This window comes from Aythya ferina, assembly GCF_964211825.1.
Source record: "Aythya ferina genome assembly, chromosome: 19".
Classification (NCBI taxonomy): Eukaryota; Metazoa; Chordata; class Aves; order Anseriformes; family Anatidae; genus Aythya; species Aythya ferina.
This window is the reverse complement of record NC_140309.1, coordinates 11,529,403-11,555,575: the sequence shown is the minus strand read 5'-3', so window position 1 is coordinate 11,555,575 and position 26,173 is coordinate 11,529,403. Positions and strand designations below refer to the sequence as shown.

At 59.7% G+C, this 26,173-nt stretch overlaps 1 protein-coding gene across 3 annotated transcripts; it reads left to right on the top strand.

Moving 5' to 3' along the window:
* The first annotated feature begins 946 nt into the window (after window positions 1-946).
* Window positions 947-21,698, top strand: HNF1B (HNF1 homeobox B). 3 transcript variants are annotated; one of them, XR_014684737.1, is made up of 10 exons: window positions 947-1,405; window positions 5,596-5,795; window positions 7,017-7,281; window positions 7,674-7,915; window positions 14,053-14,216; window positions 16,944-17,076; window positions 17,168-17,359; window positions 17,987-18,105; window positions 19,776-20,292; window positions 20,470-21,698. XR_014684737.1 is itself a non-coding variant. In XM_084492791.1 (9 exons), the coding sequence occupies exons 1-9, from the start codon at window positions 1,068-1,070 to the stop codon at window positions 19,794-19,796; spliced, it is 1,674 nt and encodes a 557-aa protein (XP_084348917.1). In that variant the 5' UTR covers window positions 947-1,067; the 3' UTR covers window positions 19,797-21,698. The 3 variants fall into 3 exon arrangements, 2 of the variants coding, with proteins under 2 accessions (XP_084348917.1, XP_084348918.1); XM_084492791.1 differs by having other exon boundaries at window positions 19,776-21,698; XM_084492792.1 differs by having other exon boundaries at window positions 948-1,405; window positions 7,095-7,281; window positions 19,776-21,698.
* The last annotated feature ends 4,475 nt before the right edge of the window (window positions 21,699-26,173 follow it).

Below are 26,173 nucleotides of genomic sequence, written 5' to 3'. Positions count from 1 at the left end.
TCCCAGCCAAGCCAGAGCTGAAGGGACCAGGCTGACAGCACTTTGGTGGGGCCGGGGGTGACAGGGGGAGGTTTGGGACATTTTCTGGCCCTCCCTGCGGGGTGCAGGAGCCCTGCACATCGTGCTCGGTGGTGTGGTGGTGCCTCTCCTGCCCTCCCGTCTGCTTTGGGTTAGGTGAATTTGTTGAGCTTTTGGCACCGTGTGTTCACTGGGTGAGGACAGCACCTTGCGCTCAGGTCCCGGAATTTGGGTTTCCCCCTCTGCCCACTCCCAGTCCTGCCCCCTGCTCCCCCCACGGCTCTCAGGGCTCCGTGGGGGCTCCGTGTCCCCGAGCACCCCATCCCCACACCGTCCCATCCGCTAACCCGCCGCGGGTCCCCCCAAAAACCCCATCAGAAGGGCGGCGTGTCCGCACCCAGCCCCTCCTGCCGGCCGGCGGCACCCCGACGGGACCCCCGCGGGGGAGAGCCCTGGGGTCCCGCAGCCCGGGGGGGGGCCCGGGGGAGACCGCAGAGCCCCGGACGAGGACGGAGGGGGCCCGGGGCCGCCGTCGGGGCGTTGCGGAGCGCGGCCGGGTCCGCCCCGACGGTGGGCACAGGGCTCGGCACCCCGACGGCCGCCGTGGCTCCGGCCCTCCCGCTGCCGGCCGCGCCGTCGGGGCTCCCCGGGCCCTCTCCGCCGCCCTCCCCGCGGCCGCTCCGCTGCTCCGGGGCCTCCGTCTTTGCCTCTCCGGGCAAAGTCCGTCCCAACGCGGCCGATAAGGGCCGGGCCGAGCCGAGCCGGGCGCGGGGGCCGGGCCGCGACGGGCGGGCGGGCGGGGACGCGGGGTCCGGGCGGCGGCCGCCCCCGCGGCAGCCGGAGGAGAGGCCTCCCGGCGCTGATTTGCATAAGGTATATTGCCTAATGGAGGCCGGCATGGCTTGGTAGAGGGCGGCCGGGGCGGAGCGGAGCTGCGGCGGAGCGGCAGGTGCCGGGGGCAGCCGGGCCGGGCCGGGCCGGACCGGGCCGGGCCGGGCCGGGCCGAAAGCGGGGAGAGCGGCGGGAGCCCCCGGGAGCCCCCCGGGACCATGGTGTCCCAGCTGAGCGCCCTGCAGCGGGAGCTCCTGGGCGCCCTGCTCAGCTCCGGGGCCACCAAGGAGGGGCTGATCCGCGCCCTGGAGGACATGGTGCCCGCCGCCGGTTTCGGCGTCAAGCTGGAGAGCCTGCCGCTGTCCCCCGGCGGGCCCCCCGACGGCAAGGCAGCCTACCCGCCGCTCGCCAACGGGCACGGCAAGGGCAAGCTGTCCGGCGACGAGGGCTCGGAGGACGGCGACGACTTCGACACGCCGCCCATCCTCCGCGAGCTGCAGACGCTCAACACCGAGGAGGCCGTGGAGCAGCGGGCGGAGGTGGAGAGGATGATCAGGTACCGCCGGGGGGGCGGGCGGGGCGGGGGCAGCGCGGGGACAGCGCGGGGACATCGCGGGGACACGGCGGGGACACCCCCGGGGACTCCTCGGGGACACCTCGGGGCCGCCGTCGGGTGGTCGCGGCCGCCCCGAGCGGCGGGGCCGGGGGTGCCGGGCTCCGTCCTGCATCCGCGCCGAGAGATGAAACATAAACTGCAGCACGTGGAGCCCGGGGCGTTATTAATTTATTTCTATAAATCATCAACAGAAAGATACACAAAGGGCCGCGATTAGGGTGAGCGGAGAGGCGGGTTATTCATTGCCCGAGTTGTAAACCAGGCGGGGAGGGGGGAAGGAGGAAACCCCCAAACCCGACCCGGCACGGCCCGGGGATGCGGCTCCGGGCCGAGCCCAACCGAGCCGAGCTAAACCGAGCCGAGCCGTGCCGTGCCTTGCCGTGCCGAGCCGTGCCGAGCCGTCGGGGCACGGCGGAGCAGCCCCGGGCCCGTGGGGGCGCGGGCAGGGAGCGTGGCGGAGGGGGGCAGCGGGGCTGTGCCGCTCGGGGCTGCCCCCTCTGCGCACCCGGGGCCGGTGGAACCGCGCTGGGAGCCCCGCGGGGCCGTCCCCGGCTCCCTCCCGTCCCCAGGGGTCCCGACGGGCCGCGCTGAGCCTTTCCCCCCGGGGGCTGTGCCGCCGTGTGCCCCTCTGCCAGCCCCCAATGCCCGGGTGTTTCAGGAGGGACCGGGACAGAGCCAGCGCTGTGGTGGGTGCTGGAGGTGCCGTGGGTGCCGTGCTCGGTGCTCGGAGCCTGCCCCAGTGTGAGGCTGGGCAGCCCCCAGCTTTTTGGGGACGGGGCTGGGTGGTGGCACCCGTTCCAGGGCTCCACTTGGCCCCACAGGGTGCTGAGGGGCACGGCACAGCAGGGCTGTTCAGCTGGGTGCCCACCCACCGGGCACCCACCCGGGCACCCACCCACCCCTCCTGCGTGCCGCTGGGTGCTCTGCCTGTCCCCAATTCCCCTCCGCCTGCCGCTGTGCCCGGCCCTGGGGTGCCCGGGTGGCACCGGGGGCGCAGGGAGGGCTCTGCCCCGCGTCGCTGCTCTCCCACAGGTGTTCCTGTGCAAAGTTTGCCTTTGGTGCAAACAAGAGCAGGCACATGTCCCTGAGGAGCCTTTTGCAAAGAGCTTGTGTTTGCTCTAAGAGAGCCCTTTGTACTTGGAGAGGCAGCCAAGGTAGAGGCGTCGGGAGCCATCGGTTTCAGCCCCACGCTGGGGCGAAACCCTGCTCTGCTGCCACCCCGCAGCCCCAGCCTCCTGGCCCTGGGTTCGGCTCAGTCACGGGCTGTCCCCGTGCCCCTGGGGGTGCTCAGCCCCAGGGCTCGTTTTGGGGACAGCAGCGTGCCCTGGGCTTGGCTGCCCACCTGCACTACGTTCGCTTGGGCGTCCCTACGGCCCGTTCAGGGGCCTCAAATGTCCTCAGCCCTGTGCCGGGGCAGCGTGGCACCGAGGGCAGCGCCGAGCCCGGCTCCTCGCAGAGCCTGGAGAGTGGTGCCGGGGGTGCAGAGCCCGGCTCCGGGGCGAGATGCCCCACGGCTCCCTCCCGGCCAGGCTCCAGCGGCCCTGCTGGGTGCACAGGGCAAGAGATCGATCACTGCAGCACCCGAAAAAAATGGGGATGGTGCCGCAGGGGAACCGGGGGGAGTCCCCCAGGTGGGGAGGCCAAAACCCTCTCCGAAACGTGCCCGGGGCAGAGGGGAAGGGGTGGCTGTGGACCCCCCGCCTCTGAGCTCTGCTCCGCGCTGTGTGCACAGGGAGATGCAGATTAGATAGATCACCGATGTAGGGAGCCGGGTTTATAATCCATGTGTATAAATTCTTGGCATATTTCTCCGAGGATGTTGAGTGTATTTACCTGTTTTCAAGGCTGACAAAGAGGGCGAGCGGGTGGGGGGTCCTGGGGAGAGGGACGGGCACGAGGCTGGGTTGGGAAGTGCCTGCCCTGGGTCGGCGTTCGCAGCCAGGCTTCGTCCTGGTTAATTCTGGGCAGGAAAAAAAAAAAAAAAAAAGCTTCTCCTTGATGCCAGGGGCAGCACGGGGTGGAGAAGGGCTGCGGAGCGAGGGCTACGAACTGCTTCTCCAGAATTACCAAGCGCTTCTGGGTCGTTGTTTTTCCTGCATGTAAAGTCCTGATGAAGATTGGGCAATTAATGAGGTTTTCATTTTGGTGACAGAACAAAAAAAAAAAAAGGGTTTGTGTTGAATCAAAATGTTTTCCTCTCTGCCTTTTTAGGTTAACCGAAAAAAAAAAAAAAGGGAAAAGAGGCAAACAAACACTCAAACGTTTCATTTTGGGTCAAGTCCAAACATTTTGTTTAACATGAAACAAAATGTTTGGGTTTGGTTTCAGGTTGTTTAACCCTTTTGCATACGGTCAAATTGATTTGTAAAGAAAAACGTTGCTCAGAAATTAAGAGCTGAAAAATTGCTTTGAAAGTGTAAGTGAGAAACACACCAGAAATACCCGAGGGAAGCCCTCCATGAAGTTGTAAAATGAAAGGAAATTTGTGGACTTTTTTTCTAATGCTCACATAATTATTATTATTATTTTTTTTTTTCCAACCAAAACGTTGCCAAATTTTATTTCAATTCGGAAGTCACGCCTGTAACCTAAAATCTCTCTCTTTCCCTTTTGGTAGTGCGCTCTGTTGCGCTGGCTCGGGATTTAGCTCTGTAAAAGCGATGCCCTTGGTGCAGCCGTGGGCCAGCCTGCTGCGTGAAAGGGTGACGAGCTCTGTCCCATTAACTTATTAGTAACCAGTAATTAGTAGGATCAGGTGGGCATGGTGAGCTGCTGGGGAGGGAAGCCCACGTGCAGCCCCTCGGCTCGTGCCCTGCTTCGCTCCCTGCTGGGAGCAGGGCCGAGCGCCCGCAGGAAACCTGCGGTGAGAGGAGTTCTCCTTGTGCGTGGCCCCAAAAAACACGCTGCCCTGTCTCCATGCTGCTTTGGTGATGTCTCGGTGGGTGATTTAATGCGGGAAGGGGCTGCAGGCTGTGTCGTGCCCACCTGGGTAACGTCCATGCTGGGGGAGCCCACCAAGGGCAGCGCCGCTGTGCGCCCCTACAGCTCCGTGGGTCCTCAATGCAGCCAGGGCCGTACTGAGGACACCGTGTGTGGGAAGGAGAAGGGTCTCCGGGTCCTCCTCCAGGTGAAAAAGCCCCTGGAGGCACCTGGACAAAAGGTGCCGCAGCCCGAGCCCGCTGCGCTCAGCAGGGCAATGGGCTTTGGGCACGGGAACGTCCTCCAAAAGGGTCCGTGCCCTCCTGCCCCAGGGCCGGGGAGCCAACAAAGTGCCCCTCCACCCAGCGGGCTGCTTGCAGTTGGGTGCTTTTGCTTTGGGTCCAAACAGCTTTGTTTTTGTGCCGCGTTCGGGACAAAAAGTAAGAAATCTCCTCGTTGGGTTTTTTCCCCTTGACAAGTTGAAGGATCCAAAATAACTAATGAATTGGAAAAGCATTTGGACGGTTATTCCAAGTACAGCCTTAGAATATCTCATTATTTGAGTGCACGACTGTGACCAGGTTTAGGTTCCACGCCGATTTTTCAGTTTTAAAGCAGTTCCTTTTAGCCCAGCGTCCTCGAGGGCTGCAGGACAAACCCGGGGGTCCTAAACCCAGGGCTCTCGGTGCAGGTGTGTCGGCCTGTTTGCCTCCCACTGCATTTTGCTTTCATCGGAGCTGAAAGAACGCATGCAGCATTTTTATTTTTGGCCATAATTTGGTTTGTTCCCTAAACTGGTGCCAGCTAGCACAAGGACACCAAAGGAACGCATATTTAGGGAAGAGCCATTTTGCAACTGGATCGTGCCGGAGCCAAATCCAAGTGTTGAAAAATATTCGAGACTGACTTAAAATTACTTGGTTGGGGTTTTCCATCCTGGGGGCCCCCTGGGTTTGCTCTCTTGCTTTGGCTTTCTGCTCCTCAGCCTCAGCCCGGGGGGGGATGGAGGCCAGCGGGTGCCTCCCCCGAAGGACACGGCCGGGGGATTTTGTGCCCTCCTAAAAGAGGATTCAGGGCAGGCAGCAAGAACATTTGTCTACCACCAATACCAGTGGGTTTCTGGTGATCGTAACAGGCTTCCATCGCAGAAAAAAAAAAAAAAAGAGGCAAATTTGGGGGAAGCTTAACCCTTCGTTTCCTCCACCCCGCAGCGAGGACCCGTGGCGGGCGGCGAAGATGATCAAGGGCTACATGCAGCAGCACAACATCCCGCAGCGGGAGGTGGTGGACGTCACCGGCCTCAACCAGTCGCACCTCTCGCAGCACCTCAACAAGGGCACCCCCATGAAGACGCAGAAGAGGGCCGCCCTCTACACGTGGTACGTCCGCAAGCAGCGGGAGATCCTGCGGCGTAAGTACCCGGCGGGGACGGGGCTGGGGCGAGCGCCGCAGGGCGGGGGGCTCCCCGGTGCTGGGAGAGGGCAGCCCTGGGCTCCCCCCCCCCTCGCCAGGTCCTCCCCGACACGTTTATTATGAGATAAATCCATTTGGGCTGCAGGAAAAGCGGGTGGGAGCCCCCCTCGGTCGCAGTGATGCTGCCCCGAGCCCCTCTGAACATCTCGGTTTCTGCGTATCTGCGTTCCTCAGAGCTGGGAAAGCGACTGATGGTCGCACACCATTCGATCCGTTTCCCACCTCTGCCCCCTTTTTCCTCTCTGCGCTTCTCGAGCATGCTCGTTTTCTGCAACTCCTTGGCAAAAAAGTAAAGAGAGAGGAAAGAAAAAAAATAAAATAAATGATTTGTACCTGCAGCATGGTCTCGGGCAGTCGGAGTTACTTAAAACAGCCCGTTTTGACCAAGCACCCAGAGCAGGGCTCCTTTAATCCCCCAGGGCCCTGTCCAGCATGACGGAGCCCCCCGCCAGCCCTGCTCCTCCAAAAGGATGCAAAATGCAGCAAGAAAAAGCGCAGAAAAGGGTTCAGCACCAAGCGCTGCCGCTTTGAAAGCGCACCTGGAGATGTGAAAGCAAACAGAGCCCGCTCCAGCCTGGGACTCTGTTGTCACAAGGGGAAAAGCCATTACAAAAAGAGGGAGAATTCCCCCGCAAACCTTGAGAATAATAAAAACCTGCCATTAATCTCCCTTTACTGCCACGGTGACAAGTGCCCGGCTGGACGCGGGGAAGGTCACCCCTGGCGCACACCTCGGGGGCGCGGGGCTGAGCCCCCAGCTCCCCGAGCCAGGGGTAGGGCGAGCGTGTGAGGAGGGGGCTCTGTGGTGGCCGAAAGCTCATTTTGGGGGGCTTCGGTGTGCCCTGCCTGGCTTCTGGCTTGCAAAATTCCTCCCGGAACAAGCGCAGGCCGGCAGAGCCCCACCATGAATATGCATGCCCTGCGCATGCCTCCCCATTAAACACCCGTCCGGGTCGGTCGTAACCCCGCTGCCCCTGCCTGCGTGCGCGGCCGGTGCCGGGGTGCCCCAAACCGGCACCAAAAAACACCGGGGCCGGGGGCTGGGGGTGGCAGGAGGGGGTCTGGGGAGCAGGGAGGGGTCCGGGGGCTGCCGCCGCGCGTGACGGTGACTCTGAGCGGCGGCTACAGGCCGGGTGACGTCTGCTCCTTTCTCTTTCAGAGTTCAACCAGACAGTCCAGGGCTGTGGAAATAGTACAGACAAAAGCAGTCAGGATCAGCTGCTGTTTCTCTTTCCAGAGTTCAATCAGCAGAACCAGGGGGCTGGCCAGCTCGACGACGCCTGCTCCGAAACCCCCAGCAAGAAGATGCGCCGCAACCGCTTCAAGTGGGGGCCGGCCTCCCAGCAAATCTTGTACCAAGCCTACGACCGCCAAAAGAACCCCAGCAAGGAGGAGCGAGAGGCGCTGGTGGAGGAGTGCAACAGGTAACGGCCGCCCCGCGCCGCCTGCTGCTCCTCTGCCTCCCCGCAGCCTCTCCTCCAAAAACCACGCGTGGTGCCGGGCTCACGGCTCGCAGACCCACAGCAGCCCCAGTGGCACGGTGTCGCTGAGCCACCAGCACTGTTTTCACCTTGCTTTGGCCCCCCTGGGGGCAGCGTGCAGACTTGAGAAAGCTCCCTGCTACAGCTGGGGATGCCACGAGGTGGGAGGGTGGTGGGGTGGCTTTTGTGGCATGGATGCAGTCGGGAAGCGCGGGCAGGCACTGAGGGAGGGCTCAAACACCCCCAAATTCACCCTTCCACCCGAGTCCCCCCATGGATCGGGGGGCTCCCCAGCAGCAGCAGCCTTGTTCCAACGTGTCCCCTCGCACACGCAGGGCCGAGTGTCTGCAGCGAGGGGTGTCTCCCTCCAAGGCTCACGGGCTCGGCTCCAACCTGGTGACGGAGGTGCGCGTCTACAACTGGTTCGCCAACCGGCGGAAGGAGGAGGCTTTCCGCCAGAAGCTGGCCATGGACGCCTACAGCTCGGGCCAGCCCCCGCACAGCATGAACCTGCTGCTGTCCCACGGCTCCCCCCACCACAACCAGCCCAGCGCCTCGCCCCCCAGCAAGATGCCAGGTAAGCCCCGGGGTGGTGGCGCTGAGCAGTCGCCGCGCTGGCCCCCGTTTCTCCTGGAGAAAGGGGTGCCGGACCATTGGGGCCGTGCACAGCCACGGTGGTGATGGCCTCGGAGGGAGGATGGTCCGTGCTGCCCACGTCGGCCAAGGGGCAGCGACGTAGCTGAGCTCTTGGTGCAGTTTCCCAGTTGGCAAACGGGCCACAGACACTTCGGCTGTGGGGTGGGACCCTGCTCAGCACCCGGGTATGGGGACAGCCCGGTCCCTCCGCAGCCTCGCTGGGTGTGGAGAGGAGCGAACGCTGTCCCTGCAGCCCTGTGGCTGGGCGAGCCACGTGGCGAGGGCTGGCTTGCCATCCTGCTGAGGACAGATGGGTGTTTGCTTGGCTGGCTCAATTTGACGGCGTCCCCAAACGGGCTGGGCTGGGCTGGGCTGGGCAGGGGCGGGGATGCGGGTGGGGAGGGCTGGGGGGAGGAAAACTGCCCCGGGGGGCACAGGGCTCGCCCTGGGGGCACCCTAATGGCACGAGTGCTCTGCGCCAAGCCCCGCGGCCGGGCTCCCCTCTGCCCCCAGTGTGTGCAGCCGGGGGGATTGAAGCAGGAGATAACGCCGCCAGGAGGGTAATCAGGGAGGGCCCGGCGGCGGCCGCAGCGTGGGGCAAGAGGCATTGTTGGGAGAACAATCCCCATTGTGCCGCTACCTGCAATCTGCACTCCAAAGCCGCCAGCCCCAGCAAACAAGAGCGGGTGGTGAGGGGTCAGCGCGGGGCCGTGGGGCTGGGGGTGATGCACCCCAAACACCCCCGGCACCCCTTTGGGGTGGCACCCGCACAGCCCGGCTGGGGAGCCAAAAACCAGCCCCCTCTTGGAGCTGTCCCTGCAAGCCCCCAGCCTCATCCCGGAGCAGAATTAAATGAAGTGGTGTCCGGAGAGTCCCACAGGCATGGGGAGAGGGTGCTGAGAGCTGGGGATGGGACCGTCCTGGGCGCTGTGGGACCCCCAGGCAGGCTCCACGTGTGGGGACGCCCATGGGGCGCAGAGCACCCCACATCCCACGTCCCACCTGCCCCGCTGGCAGCCCCGGCTCCCGGCGCAGCTCTCCCCGTGGTGACCACGGCGTGACCCTGCCCCAGGAATGCCCCGCACAATGGCGGGACCGGGCGGACGTTTGCCCTCCTGTCACCGGCTGATTGCTTACAAGGTGCCCTACAAGCACATTGTCAGCAAAATCAGCTGTTTTCTGTGTCGGCCGCCGGGCTTTACAATACCGCACCAGCATGCAGCCCCGCGTTGTCATGGCGTTGTCCCCCCCGTGCATGCTTAATTGACAATTAAGCCGGGGCTTTGAACGAACCCCGCTGCCTTTGATGTGCCCCCGTCCTGCCAGCGCGCATGCAGGCGCCCCGCGAGAGCCTTTGTTTCCTTCTATTAGGGGACAGCAATTATTGCACCCGCGGGCATTTATCTCGGGGCTGCGGGGCCGTTAAGCCCAAACCTTTATTTTCCCACCCGAGCTTGGGCCAGCAGGAGCCGGCCGCGGCTATAGGGCCGATGACAGCCCATTCGGAGGGGCTTTTGAGCCGGGCAGGAGTGATGGCCACGGAGGGGTCAGGAGGGCTCGGCCGCAGGGATTTGCTGGCGGCCAGCGCTGCTGCGCATCGGCCTCGCCGAGGAGGAGGAGGAGGAGGAGGTGGGCACGGCGAGGGCTGCGCATGGGTTTTGCAGGCTGCTTGTGGAGCAGGAGGCTGGGATGGATCTCAGCCAGTGCCTGTGTTGGGGTCCATCAGAGCCGGTGGCATTTCGGGCCCTACAAGCTGCGTGGCAGCGGGCTTGCAGCCCCCAAAGCAGCTCCGGGTCCTCCGAGAGGTGCTGACCCCGTCCGTGGCTGCGCGTGCTGGGATTTGAACTGCCCTTGCACCCTGTGTGGCGCTGTCTGGAGCCCTCAGAGCCTCCTTAACAGCTTAATGACAGCGTGGGGACGCTGCCCCGCGTCCTGCCCCTCTGCTGGGGCAGGGAACGGTGGGGCTGGCTGCGAGGGGCAGCTCAGAACAGCTCCAAAAACCGGGCACCGGCATCGCCTGGGGGGTGCCCTGCCAAAAAGGGCAGGGTGACGGCCAGGGGCATGGGGAAAGAGCTGGAAAAGTCGGGCATCCTCCCAGCCTCTTCCTGGGGACTTGGAGCCAGGTCTCAGGCCGGAGTTTTTAACTATTTGGAGGTAAATACTTCAAGCCTATCTCAGAGGCTTCTCAGACTCTGGACTTTTCCCTTCCTATAGGGTATTATCAGTGATCTCGGTTCCCTGTTTGACTTGAAGGTCACTCAGGGCTTTATCTCGCTGCCTCGGTGCCATGCCATAGACTCTGGCTTATGCCATTTTTATCTTCAAGAGCCCCAAAGACAATCAGTGCATTGACGAGATTAGGTGACGTGCTGTCCCCGTCCCCCCCCCATGTTCCCACTGCATACAAAGGGCCCCGGGGTGCCCCGCAAAGCCCCGGCCCCGCAGCATCTCCCCCGCCCGCCCCATCCGTCTGGCAGTGCCCACACAGCAGACATCCTTCACATGCATGCGTATAATAAAAAACGTTATATATATCTGAATATACACGGTACAGATTTTAGATATCTCTACAGACCTACGTACAAATATAAAAATAACTCAGCCCCACGCCCTCAGGCTCTCGGTGAACCGCGAGGGCAATTTGGGTGATTTTAATTTTTAATTTTTTTTTTTCCTTAAAGAAAAGCCTGTCCATAAAACCCTGGTCCAGAGGTACATCAGTTTATATCTGGATCTTTCAAGTTGCTCTTTGATAGCCGTGGGGTACGTGCTGGTTCTGGCTGTGGACCCGGTGCCAGCCGTTGTAATTCTTTACTGTTGCGCTCATTGTGCAGCTCGGTGGGTACGGTGTGCTGTTAGGAGCTTTTCCCGGTTTTATGGGGGGTAATTAGGGCTTTATGACAGCAGCAAAATGGGAGGGTCCAGTCCCAATAAACAGGTTTATAATGGATATAAACTATGCACCTCTGTAACTGAGCAAGATTAACACTTTAGGGACAATTTGAGTGGCAGCCCCAAAATCGGCGATTTGCGGGGTGTCGGCGAGGCTCCGGGTGAAAACACAGCCGGTGTGAGCTGCTGCCAGTGGTTGTGCCTCGGGATGTGCCTCGGAATGCTCTTTGGGATGCTCCTGGGGATGTGCCTCGGGATGTTCTGGCTCGGGGACGGGCTCTGGCACCCCGCAGAGCCGGGGGTGCCGGCCGCGGGGCTGAAACACAGGGTTAAGGCTACGGGAGCCAGACCCCGCGGTTTGTCTGGAAACATGGGAAAGCAGTAAAACGTTTCACGGGCTGTGCAGCTCGGGGGCCAAACAATAGCCGGGTCCCATAAACAGACTTTTATATTATGGCTGTAGCTCCAGTTGGAGGAAAAAAAAAAAAAAAAAGACTTTAAGGGCGCAGGCTCCGCGGGCAGGCCCATTAACTGTGATTCACGGGCAGGCTCCTCTCCGGGGCGGCTGCGCAGAGCTGGACGGGGAGAGGCTGAGGAGGAATAAATCTTGTGCTGGGGCTGCTTCAAGCACAGGAGTGCGGCAGGACAACAATCGTGCCCGGCTCTGTGCAGCCGCCTGGCCCGCCGTGCCATAAACCCTGAGCTTAGGCGGGACGTGAAGCCACCCAGCAGGGAGCTGTGCGCCCCAGGGGGGGCAGAAAATGGGGCCGGCATGGTGTCAGGGGACAGATCCTATGTTCAGAGTCACAGGATGGCCCTACCATCTCCCCATGGCCATGGTTGAGGTGGGACTGGGCAGGAGGTCAGCGGGGAGCAGAGCAAAACAGCACCTCCATCGCCCGGAGCGCTGTTGGAACTGAGCAGCATGAGCCTCCCGATGCCAACCAAAATCTGCTAAAATCCAGCCCGACAGCGAGGGCGTACAACCAGCAGTAATATCCATCCTGCTCTAGGAATGAAAAAATAAAAATAAAAAAAAATAGTTGGTGGCTTCCCAAAGCCTTGCAAGTTAGCTGCAGCAGACGGGAAAGCCCTTACCCTGCCCAAGCCTCGGCCGCCAGACTACCCGGACACCTTGGCGGTGGTTATCGCTTCTCAAACACCAGTCTCGTCCTTAGGATTGCAGGGAAAAGCTAGAAAATCAGCTTTTAACATCGCCTACTTTTTAAAGACAGCTTTGTAATTCTGTGAGTCTTGGCTGAAGTGGGTACGGCGTGATTTGGGGTGTCAAATTTTGTCCTTACTGAAAGCTTCGCAGAAGCCAAAAGGGGGGAAGATCGCCCTGGCACTTAGCAGACCTCGGCATCCCTCCCTCGTGGTGTCACTGCTTGAAACCTTACAGACCCTCACCCTCAGGGGCGAGGTCTCACCCGGTCCTGCATTTCTCAAACACGCCTCGGGTTTCTTCCGTAGCCAATTCAATCACTATTTCATCGGCGCAGAAACTATAATTTAATCTCCAGCCGGAGCCGCCTGCGCTCCTCGTCTATCTTTAAGACCATTGTGAGAAGAAAGGGCTTTATTTTATCTCCCCTCCCATTGTTTGAGCAGCGCTGCAGGATCTCAGACCGGCAGCGGCTGAAGCACACTTTGCACGAGGCCGGGGCCGCGGGGAAGAATGTGGTGACAGTGCCCCGGTTGAGTAATGTTTACCCTGCTCATGGCTGGGACGTCCACTCGTACCGGCAAATATCCACCTGCCAGAGGACATTCTTGTATTATCAGGGATAAAGGGGTTTGCTGGGAAATGATCAGGAACCAGACATCGCGGGGAGATTCCTATCTGCGGGACATGTTTAACCAGCTGACGTTGAAAATTTGGAGGCAATTAAAGGGTGACTTTTCCGTGCTTTTGGTGATGGCAGCAGGTAGCCTGCAGTGCTCTATCTGCTGCTTTTGGGGCCTCGCGCACAAAGCGGCCAGACTCAAGTTATGGGTTATTTCAGATGTTTCTTCTTCCTTAACTCAAAGGTTTTTAGAGCAGCCCTTGGAGCATCCCTGCAGACCTGCAACCTGCCAGCCTGCATGGAGCTGCCTCTGAAGCTCCAGGTCCTCGGGGCTTTGGCCACCGTGCCAAAAGGGCTCCTGGCACCTGGCAGAAAGAGCCCCAAGACCCCAGGACAAAGACCCTCGACCTGGGCACGTGGAGCTGTCGGTTTGGGGACAGGTCCTCAAGGTGCCCACGCAGTGGCTGGGGTCACCATTCATGCCTGGCTCTGGCTGGGGCAGATGATGCTCACAGAGGTTGCTGCTGGTGATTTTCAGTCCCAGGAGAGATTTGGGCCCTCGCTTCGATCTCCGGGGAGTTCAGTGAACCCGGCTGCGAGCCCAGTGCTGGGCTCCTCGTAATGAATGGCTTCTCACCAGAGTTGTCAGGGCACCCGTGTAAAAGACGCTTTTGTTTCCCGCGGGTTTTCCTCGGTTAATTATTTGTGATCTGTAGATGCCTTTCCATGACACACGGCTGATCATATGGTTATCAGTGCAGGGCTTTTTAGCCAAATTAAATAGATTTATATTGAAGACCTGCGCTCAAGCCAGATTTCACTCCTTGGCGGTGTCAGGCTGCGCTCTGGTTTGGAGGTTTGCATTTCTGGTCCCTCTGTCCTCCTGCGGCTCTCTGTTAATCATGCACTTGTCAAGAGCAAGTCAAGAGGGAAATGGGATGCAGGAGAGGCTGAGAAAAAAGCGAGGGCAATCGTCGTTTGGACACGGCGGAGGTTGCACATGGGTGTGCACCGTGCACGAGGGGCGTGGATGGGTGCAGAAGGGTGCCTGTTGTGGGCTGGATGGGTCAGATGGGGGCAGCCCCTTTCTGCCCCGTGGGCATCAGGGATGGCTGGGTTCCTCGGGGAGCTGCAGCACTCTCTGGGCGCTTGGTATCCCTCAGCTTCATTTTCCCTGGGCAATCTCAGGAGATGGGGCTGGGGAGAGGCTGGAAAACAGCACAGGAGGAGGGGGCACCTCGCCTGCTGCCCCCCTCCTGCTCATCACTCGGGGGGCTCACACATCCATGTGCTGCATCCTTGCACTGCACACCCTGGGAGGGCTGGGGGGCTGCACGGGCGGGGGGTGCCCTCACCGGGGTGCCTGCGGGCGATGCCAACACCTGATGCTGTTTTGCAGGGGTCCGGTACAGCCAGGCGGCCGGCGGCGAGGCGGCGTCCTCGGGGGCCATCAGCCACCACGGCAGCGGTGCCATGGTCACCACCAGCCAGGCGGTCCTGCAGCAGGTCTCCCCGGCCGGCTTGGACCCAGGCCACGGTTTGCTCTCTCCCGACGGTAAAATGGTGAGTACACCTGGCCGATTGTGGCGGCGGCGCTGATAAGATAAGAGGGCCCAGCGGGCAAAGCAAACACGCTTTCCCCGGGTTTCACACGCGGCCCGCGCCGAACAATGGGGCATTGTGGGGCCGGGGCCGTGGCGCGGGCGCGTGCCCGTCCCCAGCGCCCGCCTCGAGCGCGGAGCGCGGCCCCGTGGCCCCACATGTTCCCCAAACACAGCCCATAAACCTGACAGAGCCCGCTCCGCTCCCATCGATCGCATGCCTCGCTGACTGGCTGCGCTCTGGGTGGATCACTGTTTGCTTTCCCCTGCCGATGACACGGGCGTTGATAAAATGCTCATTCATTACTTTTCCTTAAGCCCTCCCGGGTTCGGAGCTTTGTTGGGAAGCTCTTTCCTGCCCGGCCGTGCCAGGACGGTGCCAGCCCCCGGTGCTGAGCGTGGCCGTGTGCTGGTGCTGGGCCATGCGGGCAGGGACAGGACGGGACGGGACAAGATGGGATGTGATGGGATGGGATGGGACGGGACGGGATGGGACAGGAGCACGGCGCTCCCTCGCAGCGGGCTGGTGCAGCTTTGTGCTGCCTGGCTGCCCCGCGGCTCTTCCGGGAGGAGGTTTTCCTGCTGAAAGTGAAAGTCACGCATGGCCCTTGGCAACGGGGCCAGCCCTGCTCTGCCCCGGTTTTCACTTCCATTTTCGCAGGACTGTCCCTCCTGGGCCGTCGGCTGTGCGTCCCCACAAGCTTGCTGGCTGTGCGCTCCCTCCTGCAGCCTGGGCTCCTTCTTCTTGCAGCTCCCTGCTCTGCCTTTCCCTCTGCTCGCCCCCACAAGGGGCTCCTGGCAGTTCCCTGCTCTGCCTTTCTCCCCTCTCTCCCCCACCAGGGGCTCCTTGCAGCCCCACGGCTCGGGTGCAGCTCCGGGGACGCCGAGCGCCCTTCTCCAGGCAGAGGAAGCGCTGCAGGGCGATCCCAAGCCCCGCAGCACACTCCCTTGCCATGCGCCCTGAGCACACCCATGCCTCCCTCGGGGTGTGTTGAGCCTCGTAACCCTGAGCCTTGAAGTCATAAAATGAGTCACGACTGAAGGCAGCAGCAGGCACCGACAGTGCAGGGTGGGAGGTGAGAGGACAAAGCCGTGCGAGGAGCGCGGTGGCGCAGAGCTCTCGGCACACCCCAGCCAGCTCCTTCTGCTGGAGCCCCTTTTTTTTGGGGTGGACAGGAGCCCCCCAGGGAGGGGAGCTTCCCTCACATGGCAGAAGGCTGCTCGGAAGTGCAGTGGGTTCCAGGGGGGGAAGCAGCCTGCTAAAGGCACACGCGGGCAGAGCCCTGCTGAATTATCCCCGCTGCACAGCGCCGTCTGGGGCTGCTCTGGTTCCCCAGCAGCTCTGCCAGCTTATCTCTGATCTTTAAGCAAGGCTAGCTAGTGCTTGCAAGTTATTTAATAAAAATATGCTGTAGGCTGTGGTTTCTAGTAAGTAAACATGTGCCTTTAATACCCCGCATGAAACCAAAAGCTGCCAAGGAAATTGCTGCATCTGAAGGCAGTCGTGTTTTAGGGAGGAGTGCTACGGAGGGTGCAGACAGCTGTGGTGTTTCCCTCCTTCATGCTTTTGTGTTGCTCCTGTAGTCCCAGAGAGCCCCCTGCAATGGTCCAGTGCTTGGCGGGTCTTTTCCAGTCCTGCCCTCTCCAGGTGACCTCTTTTGGGAGCAGCTCTTTTGCCCCAAATCCCCCTGAAACGTGCCCAGGCTGCAGGTGAGCGGCTCGTGCACCGCGGCGTGGTGTGACCTGGCCTTGAAGAAACTCTGAAAGTGGAAAGTACTGGATAAGGAAGCATGAGTCACCCTCGTGCTCTGGAATTTATTGATGTTTCAATCGCAATGAGGCTATCTCAAATTCAATGGGCAAAATAAACAAGGCGCTGGGACCGGTGTCGAGGAGTGTCACACGGAGAGCCCAAGGGATGGCTCCGAGACCTGGATCGAAGCTGCTCGGTGCAAGAGGTTCCATCAGAGGGGTTAGGAGAGCTCAGTAATGCAGCGACTCAATAATTCAGCAATACTTAAGCACTGCTGTGCCCGTGTTTACACCAGGGACCGACACAGCCCTCCCAGCACGCTCCAAGGATCTCTGTGTGTGTCTGACCATCACGCACCAACCCCAAACCCAGGGAGCCGGCTCTGGCCACCTCACCCGCACTGCCCATCTGCACGCTGTGGCTGCAGACCCAAAACCAGGATTTTTTTCCATCAAAGTGATGACTAAGAAGATCACCCAGGTCTTTTTTTGTCTTTTCTTGTAAGATTCCCAGGTTTATATTTCCCACTTCCCTCTACAACCGTGACGGCTGGAAGTTAATGAGTGCTGAGAGTCCTCAGTTGTCCCCAGCTGCAGGAACTTGGACCTGGCCAGCACAATGGCAAACGCCTGGGACGCGTCCTGTGCCCGGCGCTGTGCTCTGCTGGAGCGCTGGCAGCCGCTTCCAGGGGAGCTTTGCACCGCTGCTGCTTTGCTATTTATTAACGCGGTGTTCAGGAGTCCCAGCCAGGGTCTGCAGCCCCAGGGTGCCTCACTGAAAGGTGCCCAGCGTGGCTGCAGCCTGCTTAGCTCTTAGGGGCTTTTTCCACCCCGCCCCATCCCTGTTTTTGGGGTTGCTGTGTCCGGGTGGCGTTGGGGAGCCGGGAGTAGCCCTCGCCGTGTGCCTGATGACTCTTTCTGTGTTGCTCCTTGGCAGATCTCCGTGTCGGGCGGTGGGCTGCCCCCGGTGAGCACCCTGACCAACATCCACAGCCTGTCCCACCACAACGCGCAGCAGTCCCAGAACCTCATCATGACGCCGCTCTCGGGAGTCATGGCCATCGCACAGAGTAAGCACACCCCCGGGACACCTCCGCACCCCCTCCCGCGGCACGCTGGGGACCCCGGCGCTCACTGTCCCCTCTCTGTTCCTTCCTCCAGGTCTGAACACCTCGCAGGCGCAGAGCGTCCCGGTCATCAACAGCGTGGCCGGCAGCTTGGCGGCCCTGCAGCCCGTCCAGTTCTCCCAGCAGCTGCACAGCCCGCACCAGCAGCCGCTCATGCAGCAGTCGCCCAGCCACATGGCCCAGCAGCCCTTCATGGCCACCGTCACCCAGCTGCCCAACTCGCACAGTAAGGGGCCGGCCGGGCGGCTGCCCTGGGGAGCACCTGGAAGATTAAATTGATGGGAAACGGGTTTCTGCCTCCTCCTGCGTGCCCCTGCCCCTGACCGTGTGCTGCTCACTCCCCTGGGTGCCAGCCGGGGTGGGGTGGATGTGCCCTGCTCCGTCTCCTTCTGCCCCCGTGCCACCCGCTGTGCTGCATCACCCGCACTGCTCCCGGGCTGGCCGTGCTCCCTGCCAGCACTTTGTGCAACGATTATTTTTCCTTCTGGATTCACGCAGCTACGAATTGCTTATTGCTCCGGTCTTGCTGGAGGAGGTGGTCAGCAGAAGCCAAACCTTCCCCTTCTGGCTCCCCTGTTGTCCCGGCACTGCTCCAGCACCTGGCTGTGCTGAGCTTGGCCTTTTTACCCATCCTTTAGTCCACGGTGTTTTCCCTGGGTGAGCTGGTACCTGAGAAAGTAGCCATTTAGAGGCGCACAGCAGCTTCCTCCCACTCATTTTATCGTGTCCCTGTCCGCACAGCATCCATCCCCACACACCCCTCTGTGCAGTGCAGGGTTTGCCTGCTTTGCTCCTCTTCCAAGGCTCTGGGTGGCTTTTCCGTGACGGCCGCTTGTCCCCCTTCTCTCCGCAGTGTATGCACACAAGCAGGAGCCTCCCCAGTATTCCCACACCTCCCGCTTCCCCTCGGCGATGGTGGTGACGGACACCAGCAGCATCAGCACGCTCACCAACATGTCTTCCAGTAAGCAGGTAATGGCTGGGGCTGGGGTAATTCGGGGTGTTTGCTCCTTGGGTCCCACCTGCGCTGCGTGTCCCGGCTGAGGACGAGCCCTGCGGTGCCAAACACCTTCAGTGGGCTGCAAAAAAACCCTATTGCGGATGGCAAGCGTGATGGGGACACGGGTGATAAGTGGCCGTGATGGATAGTGAGCACTTTGCTGAGGCCATGCTCAGCTGCACGGGGTTGGGGCATCCTCCGGGGGTTTGGCTCCAGCCCTTCATGGCCGGGGTGAGCTGGGATCGGTTGGAGCTGGGTGCGTGGCGGCCCCAGCCCCAAACTTTATCTGCCCCGTGCCGGCACAGGACTTATCCCGGCTCAAATCAGGTGCGCGAGGCCTTCCTCAGACAATGGCCCCTTTCTACCAGCCGGCTCTGGGGACTGTGGGAAATATGCGGCCCTTATTGATTGCTAGATAAATAAGAGAGAGCCTTGAACTTGTATGCAGATAAACTTTCTTACCCAGCTTTGACAGTGGAGAGGAAAAAAATGCCTGCAATGAGCGCAGAGTAAATACAGCGTGGGATCGCTGCGGGACCTCCCTGCGGATGCTCGGCACCGCTCGGGGGGCAAAGGAAGGGGCTGGGGGCACCGCGGGGGCTTGGGGTGCCCGGGGTGTCCTACAGGGGAAGGCAGAAGTGTGATGGCACCGGGTGCTCCGGCGGGGCTCGCTGCAGGCTCCTGCTCTCCGTGGGGCGAGCGCTGCCCTGTGCGTGGCGGCGTGGGGGCGGCGAGGCGCGGCCGGGCTCCTCGGGAGCTCCATTTCCTCCGCGCGGCCTTATCGGCCCATCTGGTGTGCGCTCAGCCCGAACTCCCCCTGATTAATCGTGCTCTCCTGCCACGGGCTGGCTTTGATGCCGGCTTGCCGAAACGAGCCCGCCGCACACAGGAAATGTCCCTCGCATGGGAATAGCGCCTGGGCAGCCCCGCCGCCGGGCTGCGGTCAGCCTACCTTGACGTGGCGCTGCCCGGGGCTCGCTCGTTTTCCTCCCTCCATCCCGCCCTCACGATTTAATTAAAGCAGGAGAAGGGCTCTCCGTGCAGGAGCGGGGAGATGGGGCCGGGACGGGTGCGAAACGCCACCAGCGATGGCCGGTGTGGCACCCAGCCCTGGCAGGGTTTGGGTTTTGGTGGTGGCCGTTTGCGCTGCTCCTCCCCGAGCTGTCCCCTCCGTGCAAGAGGGGCGCGCAGCTCTCGGTTCCTCTGACAACGCTCGAGGCCGAGCCACCATTTTTATTACGTGAGCAAACACCTGATAGCCGCAGCCCGTCCCTAATGACATGTCACGGGAGGCTCCTGGCGTCTCCTTATCTCCGCGTTACGATGTTTGCTGTTCGCTCCAGCCCACAAGGTCACCCGCGGCTGCCGGCCCCCACCCCATTGGTGACCGGGGGACCCCAGGAACGGGGCAGGGGCCGTTAGAACAATCGCTGAAACAGGCCCCTTTTTTTTTTTCCTCTTAGAGTGTTATTTTGGGGGTGGCAATATCTGGCTCAATGTGCTTTCAATCTGCTTTACCTTTTGGGGTGCTGCAGGGCTTGCTTGGGGTTTGTGCCACCAAGCTCGGGGGGCCTGGAGGAGGTCCCCCCGCGGAGCCCCTGCCCTCGCCCTCCCGTCACCGTGCTGCTCTCTCCCTCCCCAGTGTCCCCTGCAAGCCTGGTGATGCTCCACACCTCGCTGCCTTTGCACATAGCAACGGGAACTTTATTTTCCACAACATCCCGCGGGCGACCCGCGCGCCGAGCCGCAGAGAAGCCCAGCGCCGCAGCGAGGAGCCCACTGCCCCGACACGGAGCCGGAGGCTCAGCACCCCGCCAGGACCGGCCCGAGCCCCAACCGTGGGCACCTGCCCAGGGACCGCGCCTCTCCTCCCCTCCGCGCAGTATTTCCGAGATGTGTCTTGAGGATTTTTTTTTATTTTTTATCTTTTTTTTTTATTTTATTTTTTTTTCTGAAGTATTTGCCTTCCAAGAGGCCGTTGGCTCTCCCGAGGAAATAGGAAGGAGCTGCCCTGAGAGGTGGCAGCAGGGGAGGACGGATTGTATTTAAGTTACACTCCTCTGCCCGACGGACTGAGAGGGACTTGGGTCTGTTACTTGGCGCTCGGAAGGAGGAATCGCGTGAGCTGTTGAACTGAGCCAGTTAAACTGTAAATATAGGTACAGTCTGCTCCATCCTCACCTGTCCCCACTCCTATACATAAAGATTTATATAAAAGAAGTAAATTTTGTCCAATGGATGTAAACTACTGTAATTAAGTGCAATTCCCCCATCTGTATATATTGGTCCTGAACCTCCTCTCTCCCTTTTTTTTTTTTTTTTTTTTTTTGGTAAAGGTCAGAGCTGAGTATGCTGTTGGTTTTGTATTTCCCTTCTTCCTTTCAATGAGCCAGCCCACAAGGAAAGCCCTGTGCCTGTGTGAGGACACCGGTCCAGCAGCACCAGTCCACACGTGTGTGTCCCCCCCGGCACGGTGCTGGTGCTGAGCAGAGCCCCAGCAGCTGGCTGCTGATGGCAACCCCAAAAGCTCGGGGGCTGCCTGATTTGGGGGGCACAAAGCTGGGCTGCTGTGGGGTGGGGAAGCACTCAGCAGCCCCAGCCACACAACCACACTGCCGGGAAGCTCAGAGCACCGGCGGCTGCCAGGGGAGCCCGTGGCTCTTGTGCTGTGCGAGGGGATGTGGCAGCAGGAGGTGCTGGTGGGATCGTCCTCAGATGGGGTTTGGAGACCGTCTGCCTCTCCTCCTCTCCGTGGGATGCTGCTGGGATGGGTGCCCGGTCACTGCCTCGTCTTCTGCCCAGAAAGCAGCCAGTGTAGGTGCCTTATTTTCCGCTGCTGCTGACGAGCCTGGCTGGCTCCCCCCTCAGCAGTAACCACGGTGCTCTCGCTGTGGCAGCGTCGCCTCCGAGAGGTGCTGAAGAAGCAGGCTGGAAGAGCCCTGAGTTCCCACAGACCCAAATTGCTCCCTGCTCACTCCGGATTGAGGGCACGGGATGTTTCCTGCACCCCGGCAGCCTCAGACCGCCAGTCCCAGGGCTGCCTCCCCCTGCTTGCGGTGGCTCCCAGAGCTTCGAAGGAAGATCTCCAGCTTGTGGCTCAGCCCAGCTCCACGGCGAGGACACGTCCCAGCTCTGCACCCACTGGTGTGGTTTAGGTGCCCAACTTTCCAGATCTGTGGGAGCCGCACACGGCATCGTCTCACTTCCCACGGGACAGAAGCACCTCCGTGCACACATCCCTTCGGAAATGGATCTCATGCTTCCCAGTTGTTCATTTTTTTTCTTATCTTTGCCACGTGTGCCAACCGCTGAGGGTGCTTTAGAGAGGTGAAGAGCAGAGGAGGTGCCTGTGGACGGCTGATGACTGCTCAGAAAAACACTGGATGCTTTCTTTGGGGCAAGAAAGACTTTTACTGTGTGTCTGTACAGTGTCTGGCACGGTGGGACCCTTTGCTGGGACTGACGGGAGCTGCCCTACGGTGAATAAGTCACCACGAATTGGAGACCAATATTCAGAATGACGTCTAATTTAATGTATACCATAATTAAACACCATTTCTTCCTACTCGGTGCTGTGTGATCTGTGAATCCTGTCGCAGTGGGAGGTGCTGCTGGGGTGGACGGGGGGGCAGTGGGGACCTGGGGCTCCTGCGGTATGGGCAGTGCCACCCCGCTGCCTCCCTGCGGTTCTGGGGGCCGAGCCCACCAGCTGGGGAGGCAGGAGGGTACACAGAGTTTTGCTCTGAGGTTTTTGGGGGTCTGTGACTGCCAAGAGCTGAGGCTCGGAGCACACCGGTAGCAAAGGGTGGCTCCTCTGCAGACACAGTGCAGGGCTTCGGTTTGAATTGTGTTCAGAAGTGCCCGTGTTTGGCTCGGATCCTGTTTCTTTTCATCATTTGAGTGTGGGCTGCTGTGGGAAGGGCCTTCAGCACAGCGATGTGGTGCTTGCATTTAGGGCCGGAGCAGGACACCCCAATAGAAACCCTCATTTGGAGTTTCTGTGATTTTTTGCTGCCCCAGATCAACAACTGGAAGCGCAAAGCTGGAGGAGGATGGAAGGCGTGAGGGCTGCTTGGTCCCTTTCACAGGGAGCTGGAAGAGACGCACTTTTAGCAAAGTTTGCAGAGAAAAGATGCGGGATTTACGCTGAGAGATCCCCACTGCCCTCCCTGCTCAGCAATTCCCTTTTGATACAGCTGAGAGCTGAGGCTCCAAGGGGGCAGCGCCTGTTGGGGTGTGATTTCTGCACAGCTCTCTGGCAGATATAGGCTGAGAGGCACGGGGCTTGGGGTGTGAACAATAAGGGTAAAACATCACTTGGTAAGTGGTTTCCTATCAGCACTGCTCTGCAGAAAGCCCTGCAGAGAAGGTAAGAGAAAATCTCTGGGGGTGGAGGCTCTGAGGGACAACCCCACGGGAGAGGGGCCGGGTGGTGACAGGAGGGAGCAAGCCAAAAGGAACTGGGAAACGGGCACGGGGCACATCCAAACAAAGGCACAGATGGAAAAGGCAGCAACCATGGAGCTGAGAGAGTGTGATAAAGCAGGCAGGATAAAGTCAATAATATGAATATAGCACAAATGATTAAGAAGAGAAAGTGTTTACCGAAGAGGTGTGAATGCACGAAGCTGCCAAAGAGCTGCTTGGGTGCTGTCCCCCACCCCTGGGGACCAGCAGGCCGGGAGGAAGGCAGCGTGATGGTTTGCAGGATGCTGTGGGTGCTCTTACAAATGTGATCACTGCAAGGGGAAGGTTTCCAAGATGTGGGTTTAACCTCCAGCCGAGGGAGGTATTGCCCCAAACTCCCTGAGCAGCCTCTGCTGCCACTGCCTGGGGCTGGAGCCCTGCCTGGCCCACACCTCGCCCAGTGCCCCCGCTCCTGCTACACCCTGCACTGCTGGGAAGTACCACTTGGCTGGGAAATGCCACTTAACGGCAAAGGAGGCTCCTGCAGGGCGTTTTTTTTTTTCCCTCCTGTTGCTGTTGGGGCTGTGTTTGGCGACAGTTGTCATGTAGCAAAGCGCAGACACCTACCAGAAGCATGGCAAAGCTAAAAATTAAAAGTAAAAATTACTAGCAGTGCAGTTTTACAAGGCTGGGTGATAATCCTGCAGACCAAAGCTGTTTCACAGGGGAATTCCAGCACGTGAGGCTCCATGGGCTGCCACGAGGCTTTACAGGTCTGCTTCATACCCGTAACAGCACGCGGCCTCCTTCATCTCAGAGTGAAGCCGGATCACTGGAGGTAACTTAAAGTGCAAAGGAAAATCCCTCCCTTCCCGATCCCAGGACTACCAACTCCAGGCTGTTTTGGCTCTCCACAGCACGAGGACCGCTTGCTGTGTTTGTGCTCCTTTCCCGGCCAGGGCACACAGGCTGCAGGGATGGGGCTGGAGGGACCCCAGGGTGTGGAGGTGGGATGCAGGAGGGCTGTAATTGAGCGTGGCTTCTCCTTTAGCTCCAGAGGAGAGCGCAGCCTGCTGCCACCTGCCAGAGACCCCTGCTCTTTGCACTGCAGCACGCTGCCTGCGAAGCCGCTGGGTCATACCCCGGTTAGTGCCGCCCTCGCCGCGTTATGGCTTTATCAGATGGCGAGCACGAGCCCTCTGCGTGGGGCTGTGGTGGGGAGCGGGGCTGCTGGCCCTTATCACCCCTGTGATCGTGGGCAGGACAGAGCCAGGGAAACCCTGACCATGGCCAAAGCCTGCATGCCGGAGGGTCGGGGTGCCCCAGTGCTGAATCCTCATGTGTGTGACCCCTGGCCCTGAGCGGGTGGCTTGCTAGGGAAAGCCCCAGCATCCCTGCAGAGGAGCTACTGGCCACGGAGGCAACAGGATGGACACCGAAATGCAGAGAAGCTATTTCAGCAACGCCAGAAATGCTGCTTGGCACACACGTAGAAGCAATGCCAGGTTGCACAAGAGCGCCTGGCTCAAAATGTGCCGTCTTTCCAGACTTGCTCTGCCAGTCCAGCCAGACGGCCGCATCCGCTGGAAACCTGGGCAGGAAAACCAGGGCTGTGCACCCCGCAGCCCGGGCACTGCCGCCCCGCGTGACGCTCGGAAAGGAGCCACCACCCTTTGAAGTCCCTGCACGGACTTGGCTGGGTGGCAGCAGTTTGTCGAGCACGCCGGGAGGACGGTGGGGATTGCCGGCGCTGTCTGCATGTGTTGCTGGATCCCTGGGCGCAGGTATGTAGAGCTCGAGGGGTTTTTGTGGCAGGCAGGAGGCAGCTCTGGCAGCATGCACTGATCCCGTGTCCCTCCAACGTGGAGTTTCTGCAGTGGATTTGCAGGAGGTCTTCAAAGCCTGTGAAAATGTGCAAGGGTTTGATGGGGAAAGACAGGTTGTGAAGATCTCTGTCAGCAGCCGGAGAAAACATCAATCCCTGCTGCTCCAGCATGTCCCCCATTGCTCATTTTACCTGAGGACCTGCAAATCCGGGGGCTCCTTGGTCTGTAGACACCTTGGAAGCATTGAAATGCCAGCAGGTCCAGCACAGGGCCAAGGAGAGGTCTGCTCTGCCACCAAGGGCTCAGCAGAGCCAGGAATGGGAGCACTACAGCTTCAGGGGAGAGCTCTGACATTCGCCTTTATTTCTTCAACCCAGGGATCAAACTTACAAGTGAAAAACCTCAACGTGCACCACAGAGCTGCCCCAGCCCAATATTGGTTTTAATGCAGAACCACACAAAATGTGAACCTCAGAATTTTTATCTTCTCCTTCCAGGAACTTTGGTTTTTACTCGTATATCCTGCAAAATTAATTCTCCTTTCTGTAATTAATATGATGCTCAAATGGATTCTTAATTACATATAAATCACAAATCTACACACTCAACTGCTATGCTTTTCAAGTAATAAAAGAGATCATTTGTCTTCCTCAGATGAACAGAGACCAGCTAGCACACCATTTCCCCTTTTATGAAGAATTCATTTGCTTTAGAAAGAAAGTCCTTTAAAAAAAAAAAAAAACATTGCAAGGATTTCTTGAATAGGGGATCAAAGCTCCCACACTGCTGGAAACCATTTTTGCTAAATAAGATGTGGGTAAAGGGGGAAAAAAAAAGTAAAAGTTTTTTGGTAGTGACTGGGATTACAGCACCCTCGGGAGGGACAAGGATGTGGGGTCAAGAAGTTGTGACCAGGTTAGCAACACAGGGAACAGAAGGAGGAGACAAAAGAACAGAAAGTGGAAATGGACAGATGAATGAGGGAGCATGTTTCTTTGCCGAAAGAGAATAGATGCAACATCAATTCATACTGGGAGCTAAAGGACAAGGGCCTGTTAATGGATTGGGGGACACAGCAGGGATCAGAGGTCACGAGTGCGCTCAGCCAGGCTAATTGACTGTTATGTGCATATTAGTGATGATAATTTAGTAGGATAGTGGGACGTGGGGAGCAGATATGCAGAAGTGCCACTGACAAATGCTGTCCTGTGTTACACCAGTTAAAAAAGCATATAAAAAAAGACATACTGGCCTCAGTGGGCTTTCCTCTGGAGGGGATGCCACAGCTATAGGTGACCATTCCTGACTGTGCATGCAGTGAACTAAATCACTGCAGTTTCAGAAGTGCAGAACTAAATTCTGTAGTTTTTTACTTCGTTCCTACCTGTGGGGCATGGCCCCGTGCCCTGACTGACATTGAAGAGAGACGTCTGATGAACTCGTGGGGACCCATCCCAGCACCCTGCCAGCAGCTTTGGCTGCCCATGCTCCTATCCTGCAGTGGCTTTACACGAGCCAGATATGGGATCAGTTTTGGGGGTCAGGAGGGGTTTTGAACAGAATTATGTGGAGCCAAGACCCAGTCCAGCAAGCTCCGATGATAAGACAGGACTGTCCTGGTACACGATGCTGCTTGAAATGCTTAAACCCTGCAACAGCAGTGGGCTGAGTACCCTGTACACCCCACCCACACACCCTGCAAAACCCTTGCTGGTCATCTGCTGTCAGCGCTGACTTGGCAATTAGTGCTGAGTAATTGATAGAGCAGCACCAGGGAAGCAAAGCTAAGCCCGCTGCTGTGACAAGA